General features: G+C 48.7%; 1 protein-coding gene across 2 annotated transcripts in view; it reads left to right on the top strand.

Moving 5' to 3' along the window:
- The first annotated feature begins 3,790 nt into the window (after positions 1-3,790).
- LOC124187171 (histone-lysine N-methyltransferase MECOM-like) overlaps positions 3,791-10,310 on the top strand; it is a 32,532-nt gene continuing 26,012 nt past the window's right edge. For both annotated transcript variants that reach the window (XM_046579505.1, XM_046579495.1), the window contains exons 1-3: positions 3,791-4,285; positions 7,952-8,320; positions 8,401-8,603. In XM_046579505.1, coding sequence (XP_046435461.1) covers positions 4,231-4,285; positions 7,952-8,320; positions 8,401-8,603 — 627 coding nt within the window. In that variant the 5' untranslated portion in view covers positions 3,791-4,230. The remainder of the gene's footprint in view (positions 4,286-7,951; positions 8,321-8,400; positions 8,604-10,310) is intronic.

Genomic DNA, 10,310 nt, shown 5'->3' with positions numbered 1-10,310 from the left:
TTTGATACGAAAGATCGGGGTGGGGGGGATTTTTTGAACCAACATTCACCGCGGCCTCCGCAAATATTCGGTCGCTTTATCTGTTCGGGAATATATCCTTTGACCCGCGCGTCAATCGCAGGCCCTTTAAAATTGCTTCACAGCTGCAGCGACGATCTTGTAAAGAGGAGATAATTTGGGACGGGGGACAAGAGGAAAAACGACAAAAAAAAAGAGGAAGAAAAAATCAACATCACGTTACCGTATCTACCCTTGTGTGTACAGATATTAATAAACGCGTTGCAGCGGAGATGAGGACGGGAGGGAGAAAGGGAGGAAGGAAGGGCTTCGGCCTTGCCGAGGGAACACGACCCGTGCGGGGGTGGCAAGTGTTTCTGTCAGTTTAATAGCTTCTCGCCCCTTCTTCCCACCGATGCACACCTCGCCTCCACCCTTCGACCCGACACACTTACGTTCCATCTAGTGCAGCTTCGTCGTCACTCCGAAGTGTCAAAAGTCACGCTCTCGGCCCGGGCGGTCTCACGCTTCGATCTGATAACCCTTTGATACCATCCGCGCACCCACAGCTTCCAGTATACTTCAAACGCCCGACGTAAATGAAAATCATCAAAATCTGGAACGGACGGTGAAGCGATTTCTCCCCGTTGTCTAGCTACTTTCGATTAGTCGCAGCAGACTCATCGACGATATCTATCAGATTTCTTTTCTCGTATTTTGTTCACTTATGCATCTAAGAAAATTCATTAGAAGTATATTTCTCGTAAGATAATGGCAATACACTTCGTGCCAGGTAGGAGTACGTTAAAGAAGTGAAAAAAGATGTGTTAAACAGGGAATGTCAATAGCTGGAAGTATCGAATCTTCGGCTTTCGTCGCCTCTCCCTTTTGCTGTACCGAACCACAATCGTCTGGCTCTATGGCGATATTTGAACACGGTAGCCTCGACACACAAAGATATCGTCTAGGACACGGAACGCAGGTGCCTACCCATATTACGGTATTGAGCGGGTGGCTGCTCGTGATATTAGGATGTTTTTACGCTACGGTATAAATCAGGAGGAAAATATTATACGGCATATCGTAGGCAGGGGTTGGCGTTGCCGCGGGTGGTGGTGGCTGCAAGAGGAGAAAGAAATAAATAAAGAAGGATAGAAGGTAACGCTCCAACGGAAAAAGAAGGAGCGAGCGAGCTGCACTGGGTCATAAAGAACGATATAACTACGCGACACATGTCCTCCGCACGTTGGAAATACACTTGGCGCTGTGCGTGCCCCGCAGTTATGAGCTCGTTTCGCAAACTGAAATGAAGATTTGTTTGAGGTTTCCCTTCTCCTCCTCCTTCGGCATTTTTCAACATTGTTTTCTCCGTGCACGCGCCTCGAGAATCGGCGACGAGTTTCATACTTTCCACGATGATTTCTTTTTTCTTTTTGTTTTTTTTTTTTCCACACCACGCAATATGAGCATTACATAAGTCACCGGCTCGTATTTCAAAATGCGAAAGAACGTGTGTCCAAAATCCGCGCTGCGTGTCAAACCTGTGTAATTCTGTGACCGTTGAAATTTTTTTTCTCTTCTCTTACTAACGAAGTAAGGTTATCATTTTGCACAGAATTTTTTTTTCTTCCACTTCTGGCTACGAGCGCCTTTTCAAAACTTGGTTAAAAAATCTGGAAATCCGATTTTTCCTGTAATTTTTTTAAACGATTTCTTCTCACGCGCATATTCGAGTCAAGAATGGATGTAAACGAGACGTTGACGTCCGATCCTGGAAATCGAAGCGCCGAACGGGCGTCCAACCGCAAGACGTCAAAAAATTTTGTCCGCGAAGTGGTTGACGGAGGAATACGCGTCCCGTGTCAGGGTTTACGTCGAGTGGGGGTCGTCGGTTGGGTCGCGTCAAAAGCCGGGGCCAGGAAGGCCGCCGAAGGCAAACAGTCGAATTCCTGATTGCCTCCTTGGCTGTACTGACCGTGACTTGACGGGGGCACCCCTCTTTAATAATATTGAAAAGCCACTTTTCAATCGAGCCTAGGGTTCGCTCTGGCAAAGAAAAGGCGAAGAAAAAAATTCGTGATCGCAGTTGTTGGATCCGACCTGTAAGCATTCGCCATTGGTCAACGACCGCTGGTAACGTCTTGTCGCGGAGCGAACGAAGCGTCGTGGATGATTTTCAAATCGCAACGTTGATACGGCGCCCAATTCGCAGAATATTTATTAGATGAACTAAAAATCATTACATCAAATTCTCGTTAAAGACCGAAATCATTTTCTGAGAGTATTAAATTCAAATCAGGTATACGTTACTCGAATTTTATTCGTGTGAAGTGTGAGGATTGAAAAAATATAAAATCTACTTTAAGATTTCATTTACAATTTCTGACAGATGTATTTATCTAATTTTGAGTAACTGCAATCATTTATATTACCCACATTAAAGAGACCGTAAAAAATTGTACCCAATTAAGACAAAGCGGCGCAGTTTGCAGTTTCCTGTTTTTGTGATATAATCTAACCGTCGACCGTTTCACACAGTGAGGAAAAAAAAAATGAAGAAGAGAAATATAGTAAAATGGTGGATATTATTACGATTCGTTCATTATTTCGCTTGTTCGAGAGTGAACAATCACCCTCTCGGAACTATTCAAAATTTCTATATGCGGGAATTATTTTCAAACTGAAAATTAGTTTCATTATAAATTACGATTTCACATAAATACGTATATATCTGTGATAATGGAGTCACGGTGTAATTTTCATTAAGTTGTGATTAGTTTGGTTTCAGAATTCAAAGCGTTCGGTATGCAAGGTGAATTAATTATAGTGAAAATTTAAACGTATAAAATAATAGTGTCACAACAGATCCATGCGTCAGCTGTCCCGAAATTCGTTGTTAGTTAGTTTATTCATTTTTCATCAAAATTCACGTTGCAGGTAGACCCAGAAAATCAAAATACTATAGAGAAGTAATTAAATTTTAGCTGTACGTAAACCCGTTAGAAAAAGTTTATCTCCTCCTTTCGCTATCAAAAAGTTATGTTTCGCTGATGAAATCAAAGTCAATTTGTCTAAATGAAAAGATTTTCTCCAAACGAATTAGGTAAATCCGTGACAGCTGTCGCGCCATATTTGTATCAAACGAACATCGATACATACGGTTAAAGATAGAGTTGCCACCAACTGTGGTTTAAATAAAGGACGAGAAGAGACGAATGAAATTAATCAATGTGCGGAGAAAACCGACGCTCCTGTGTTTCGGTTAAATAATCACGCAACGACGATACGAATTGAGTAAGCAAAAAATAGTGGGACGCTACGAAAGCTTGCGTAACGATAATTTTCCACGTGCCGTACGCCTATCGTATAAAGTTCGCGTCGCGTATCGAAGTCGTGGGTCGTGGCGAATGAGAGGATATTGGTATCAGTATCCGGGTGTAGGAGTGCGCAATAAGGTGGCAGGCGGGCATCGATTGTTCCGGTCCTGAGGTCTCCTCGTCCTTCGTCGGCGCGCGTCCCGGGTTGCCTCGCGTTCTCCGTCTCCTTCGCCTCGCAGCCGCCGAGATACGTACGTGGTCCAGCCACGAGGCGTCCGTCTCGCTCGGTGACAGGGGATGCTGCGGCGGTGGTGGGGGCAGAGCGATAGGGGTGGCTCCGCCCGTGGGCCAACCAGAGCCGAGACCGACGGCTCGCCACTCCCAGGAATTGTCCGGGCTCCCCCAGGAACCGTGCCATCCTCTTCTCAACAGATTTCGGATCTCTAGTCTCGTAAGAGCCGGCCGACACGGCACAGCTCGCATAGCACGTGCAGAGGGACGGACGGCTCTGCGCGCTCGTCGCCTCTACGCAGCGACAACTCCGCACAGCTGTGTAAAAACCACCCCCCGGGGAATCGCGAGTTCCTCGATATTGGATACTCGACACCGCAGTGACCGCGGTCAATTATTCCGGCTTGTTTCAATATTTCCGGAGAGCGAGAGAGAGAGAGAGAGAGAGTGTGAGTGAGAGTGAGGGTGAGGGTGAGGGTGAGAGAGAGAATGAGAGTGAGAGAGAGAATGAGAGAGAGAGAGAGAAAGAAAGTTTGTGAATACCTGTTGTTGTGATACTGCCGAACATTTTTTTCAACTAATCAATTACGAGTCACGCCGCGTTGGATCGAGAATTGTTTTCGCCAGTGAGATGTGTTGACGTTTTGTGACTTTTGTGACACCTCGGGTTCATCCGATATTTTTCATGAAGGGTCTCGGCTCCGGCTCGCCAATGGTTGACTACAAAGCATCGAGCGGTGGTGAGTTGATCGCGATGAAAGTCGACCGTATTCGTTGCGGCTTCTTTTCATTTTTTTACTTATTTTCTTTTTCCAGTGATTCTTATTTTTCTTTGGGTACAAGCCTGGATACCAACGGATAAGAAATCGGAAACGATTTCTGGAGCGCTTATCGAAATAATCGCTTAATTAACGTATGTTTTGTTCAACGCCGATTACGCGCCTCTGGCTTTTTTCACCCTGCGTCGGAACAAACCGAATCTTAAAACCAGATCGGCGTAATACGTTCGTACATTGTTTTCGTTCTTACGGAACTAATTAACATTCCAGATAATTGTGTAATCGCTGTTGTATAATCTACAATCACGTTTATTGTTATAATACGTAGGTATACGCCTATCGTTCAGATATTGCGTCGTTTTCGAGTAAATCACGCGCGGTCCTTTTATATCCGAGCGGATTTTTGTCAATATTATACCTCGTTCTTCCGTATACAAAATGCGATAACGGAAAATTTCAGACTGAAATAACTGATCGAACAGTTTCCTCCATGGAACATACGATTCAAAGTAGCCTCGAATGTGCGGAATTTAAATTTCCTCCCGAGAAGACCGGTTCCGCGGTGAGCCGAGCCAAAGATTGTCACGATTCTGGTCACCCGTTGTAAACGAACGATCAGCTGTCCGAGATTCACGCTGCCACGCATGCGGATTTTTTTCGTCACGCGCGGTACGCACCCAATCGTAACTGGGCTTTGCATCGGCGGATCCGAAGGATAAAATTGGGAGCAGTGTATTAAATTCTACAAGGGACTGGTTCAGAGTAGGTGTAAGTCTCGTTGCCATTACGGCTGTGCAATATCGCGCCGAGACGGATGTCCTGTAATGCGGTTAAACTGCGGTTTACGTCCTCGTGTTAGCAAACGCGCGACGGGTGCGATCGTCGCCTACTTCATCAAGTACTGCGCCCTTTTCTACTAATTTATTATACTTAATTATCACGGGTTTTCCGGGGCTCGGCGGTGGTGCTGGGCAGGATACTCGTCGCGATATATCCCCTCTCCTCTCCCACCCCCCTCCATCGGGTAGCGGGAGAAATGTCCTGGCTAGGAAAATTTCCACCTTCCCTCGGTAGGTACAGCTTTCAGAGAATCTCGAAAGGAGAGACGTAGTGGGTGGGCAGGTCCGCGATTTGTCGTCACTCGCACTCTTGACCTCCGGACACTCGTTGGATCGCGCTTTTCCGCGAAAGCTCCGCAGCGAATCTCCGGTTATCCGGCGAATACCTTGGCCGCGTCACGCCGTATGCTCGGAACTTTTTCTCATCGAGTAATTTCGATCCCTCGGCGCCTATCGGCTAAGCTATCAACCCGCCTCTTCAGCCCGGCTTACGCTAGAGTCAAGGGCAAGTAACTTACGCGCCGCGTGTAGTTAATCGGCGGAGTAGTTGTATAGTAGTAGCTCCTCGCGTAGGTGCGGACTGCTGCTGCCGGGCGGGTGGCGCGTAAAACGATGCCACGGAGTCAAGTGCGGCTCGCCGCGTTGTACGCGTCCGACTGCCGCAAGCACGGCACTCGAGTCACCCGGGAGTCAAAGACCCCCGAGGGTTTATAAATATTGTTGCAATATTGAGAGCAGCTATACAGAAGTGTTGTGATAGCGCGAGGGGCATGCCGATTGACGCGTCGTCAAGGATCAGCTCTCGTCTTTACGATCTTCACCCCCGGCTCAGCGACTGCTCTGATCCTGCCAAACTACTGCCGAAAATCTGTTTGCCCCGACGATTAGGACGGTTTTCTACACACGGAAGAGGCTGCGCCGAGCCGACTTCACCGTCATCTCGATACTCGGCCCGCGGTTTGTATGCCCGAGTCTATCGACGGGGTAAGTTTCATCTCAGGATACGGGATTAGCTCGAGTTTACTGGAACGAATACGGATACTATCGATAACGACTTAACCCACTCCCCCGGATCATTCTCACTTCTCTCGCCTCGTTTAAATATCTCAGTTCGAAATTCGTCCCATTCCACGTTATGAAACGAATCGACGCCCCTCTTGCCGTCGGATAGAAACGCGGATTTGAAGCGATATTTCCGGCGTTTAGGGAAGGTAATGCACGCATAGCTGCTGCCTGTATTATAGCCATAACAGACGGAGTGGGTAAACAGTTGTTCGCATTGGCCATGGATCACGATTGGAATTTGAGATTTTGGGGTGATTTTTCATCCCGTTAATAACGATGTATTTTGAGACAGGGTCTGCGAGGGGCAGGGGGGATTCCCTTTGTCACGTGGGGCTGTGGGCCCAGGGGCGTGTCGGGACAACGGTACTCATGCATTCGTATATATATATATACACACACACACACACACGCGTATACCGTTCGACAATAGTCATCTTGCAGGCGCCCCTTGAGACGTCACGAAAACAATTATACGTATATCGGCGAACGCAAACACGTTTATTAGAGCGTAGATGCATAATGTACGCACGGCTGCGTGCATGATCAACGCCTCGCGGCTTCTTGGCTCCTCGCCGAGGAGAGATAAGGATTATAATTCCTACCCGTCAACCATCGAGACGCTTGTCAATAATCGAAATTGGTCGCGTATAAGCCGCAGCCGCTGAGCTGCCGCGACGTGCAAGGAGTTCGAATATTCTGATTTTCAAACGGTATTGTACGGTACGTGTTGTTTCGATAAAGTTAAGTTGTCATACCCTGCACTATGTATGTAAAGCAGCCCGAAACGCGAGTAAACGATGAGAAGAACACCTGCTCCTACGGTAACCAACGGGCGATTCCTATCTTGCGCCGCATATACGTATAATCGGCTCGATATCTTACGCGTCTATTATCTAAAGTATTTGCTTAGTTGTCCATTCCCGCGTAGAGTTTGCTTAGGATTCGATTGCACAGGTTGTTTTCTATCTCCGTATAGACGCTGCTGTTTGTTCGCGGGCGATACGCGCGTCCGTGTCCGTGTCTGTTTTTATCTTTGCGTGCGTAGGTAGGCGTACGCACATGTACCGTTGCAGCCGTGCGAAGTTGACGAGTGCAGGCAGGGGTTTCAGGGTTTAAGGGGTCGACGGTGTCACTGCGCAGGGGGCTGGAGGGGTGAAAGCGAGAAGGAGTGAGAGAAAGAGAGAAGACACACGGAATATAGTTTGTTCGAGATAAAAAGATACGGCACGGATATCTCTCAATTCGGCGATAAGTTCCGTATTAAACGGCGCGTCTCATATCCGGCCTTGCCTTACACAAACAAATCCGTACCTACGCACGTTTCAGCCGTCAAGCCGGCGGTGCCGCGGAGACCACTCGAGTCTGCGGAGTAGTCGTAGCAGTGAATCCCATTGAAGACAAGACGCGCGGCGGGACCACCGCAGCATCAAAACCGCCGCCGAGGTCGAGGCTGCACGGCCAATAAAAATACTTACATAAAATCTTATCGTTCCAAACACTCTTCGCTGCTCGAGGTTCGGGTGTCGCGAGATATCTCGCTCGCAGACCCGCCGCTTCGCCGCTACCCAGGACTCCGGTAACGCGGCTCCTCGCGATGTGTGTCTAGGATCCGGGTCCCGCGCGTAGATTGTACAGTCGTGCCGATGATAATTCGGACTGTGGGAAAAACGTGCGAGGCTCAAGGTTACGGTCCGCAGACTATACCTTTTTTTCTTCGTTTTAGGAAGCAGCGACGAGGGCGACACGGCCGGGGGCGTCGGCGGAGGCGGAGGTGGAGGCGGAGGCGGGGGTGGCGAGGACACGGATCTCGAGGAGAACTCGGGACGACCCAGCGGCAGCCCCGATTATCGAGATTTACAAAATCCGCGCCACGCCACCAGCGCCCACAACGTTCCCCAGGAGTATCCTCAGGCCAGGCCCGCCTTTCAGCAGGAGTACAACAATCCGGCGGCGATGGAACGGCCCCCCTTCGACAAGCAGCCCCAGCCGATGCTCAGGGAAGACGAACTCAAATCCTGGAGTTACGAGGAAAACGAACGAAAGGATTTTCCACGGAGCGTTGCATCCTTTCCCGGCGAATACCGCGAGTATCGTGAGTATACCTGCGTCTTCCTTTTCGGAACGTCAGGGAGACTCTCGGCAACTTCCTTATCTTATCTCGCCGCTCTGCAGGTGATATCAAGCCGGAAACCCGTGGGCCCAAGGAAATACCCTTGAGAGAGTGGGTCTCCCCCGTGCCCGAAGTCGAGGTCGGCCGGTCCTCGGTCAGCGGATCCCAGGTGAGGGCGCGCAGAGACATCGCCAGGGGGAGCAAGTTCGGGCCCTTCATTGGGAGGTGGGCCCACGAACCCGCGAATCCGCACTACGCCTGGGAGGTAAGTGAGAGAGTGCGATTATTATCGTTCGTGACTGCGGAATGTCGGCGAAAAAAGTTCAAGGTCTACGATGTCTTGCACGAGCCGAGTCTGCACCCGAACGAGACGCTTTCCCTGCGAAAAGCAACTCGTATCCGCGATCGCGACCTCAAAATTGACAATTTTACGGGTATATGGTTCAGCAGGAATCTTGAGAGATATTCGAACGAGACTTGAACAATTCACACGCGAATATACGTACCTATATCTTCGGACTTAACTATACGAGAGTGAGGAGGGACAGATATCATCTCAGTGGGATGCATCGAACCGTTTTGAAAGATGATCGATCTGTTTATAGTTGAGATTCCCCGGGAATATGTCCCCGGCTGTATGTCGGGAGACTCGGGTCCGTGTCCTACTGTTATAATCCACCGGCATTATCCGACAGATGCCGACGACAGAGTCGTCGCCGCGACGCAGCGGTACGAATGACGCCGAACCACCTGGTCGGTTCGAGGTGTCATCTATACTGACGGATCTGTCAATTGTCGCTTATACCCTCGCCCGGTCTTCGATGTGCCTTTCTTACCTCGGCGATTCCTATGGAAGATAGGTTTAATGTCGGCATTGAAAATCGCCAGGACTGCAGTCACCGCGGTATATGTGCGATCCGCAACTTCCCATCGGCATCTGCAACGCTCTGTGAGTGCGTGCGTCCGTTTCTGCCCTCGTATCTTCGTAAGGAAATCATCCGTTGCTGTTGTCCGTGACAAAAAAACGTTGACGTCTTACTCGGACATTTTATTCTTCTCTTTTCAGAAAAGATGGAATCGATCTGTCCTTTCGAATCGGCTAATGCGTTCCTTTCTTATAATATGTATATGTGTACAGGTATTGAAATATGTAGAGAAATATCTCTTTTTTTGCAAGTTGATAAAAGTCTCAGACTTTTCTCAAGTGCGATAGCGTTAGCGATTATCGTTGATCCGTATTTCGAGTAGTAGCTGGTATAATATTTTGACGTGATTGAATACCGTTTCATCGCTTTACGCATCATTGCAAACGTCAATTGGTTGATAGTGAAATGTACGGTAAGGATGACGTTAGTGAAATTGCGTATATTTTTTTTATTCCGCCTGCGGTTTCCCGCATCTACGTTCTTACTCTAACCGTTCTCATTTCGCACGCCTCGTAACGCTTCACGTGCGACATAGATGCAGCCACATTTTTCTCCTCTTGCGGGCATCGCGTAACCGCAGGCATCTATTGTAGTAACCTTGACGTTCCAGGCGATTCCTAATGCTCGTATGTAATGAGCGATGCAAAGCGAACACGTCGGTTGGACCGCAGTTCAGAAGCTGGCCTATACAGAAGCGCGCAGTCCGACGATCCCCTGGAAAAGTGGTTTCCGGAAAAACTGTCATTTCAGCGGTTGAACCGTTTGACGCAGAGTTCGGTTGATTTCGTAACGTCTTTGGCTTTTTTCGTCTGACGTTAGTTATCGCGAAGTGTACGCGTACGATTCATTACGCGTTACGTACAAAGTGCGACCGTTGTACACATGTACGCGCCGATGCGAGACGTGACAGCTTTCTTATCCTAAGTAACTTCGGGGTTCCTGTCTGGTTGAAAAAGAGAGGAGTCGTCGGTCTCGGAACTGATTCCAGAACACTGAGAATCGGCTCAGAGCCGGTGGTCAATCCTCGGTTCGCGCTGCGCTGCGGG

The sequence above is a fragment of the Neodiprion fabricii genome, chromosome 1, assembly GCF_021155785.1.
Source record: "Neodiprion fabricii isolate iyNeoFabr1 chromosome 1, iyNeoFabr1.1, whole genome shotgun sequence".
NCBI lineage: Eukaryota > Metazoa > Arthropoda > Insecta > Hymenoptera > Diprionidae > Neodiprion > Neodiprion fabricii.
Note: the sequence above shows the minus strand (reverse complement) of the source record. Positions and strands in the feature narration are given on the sequence as shown.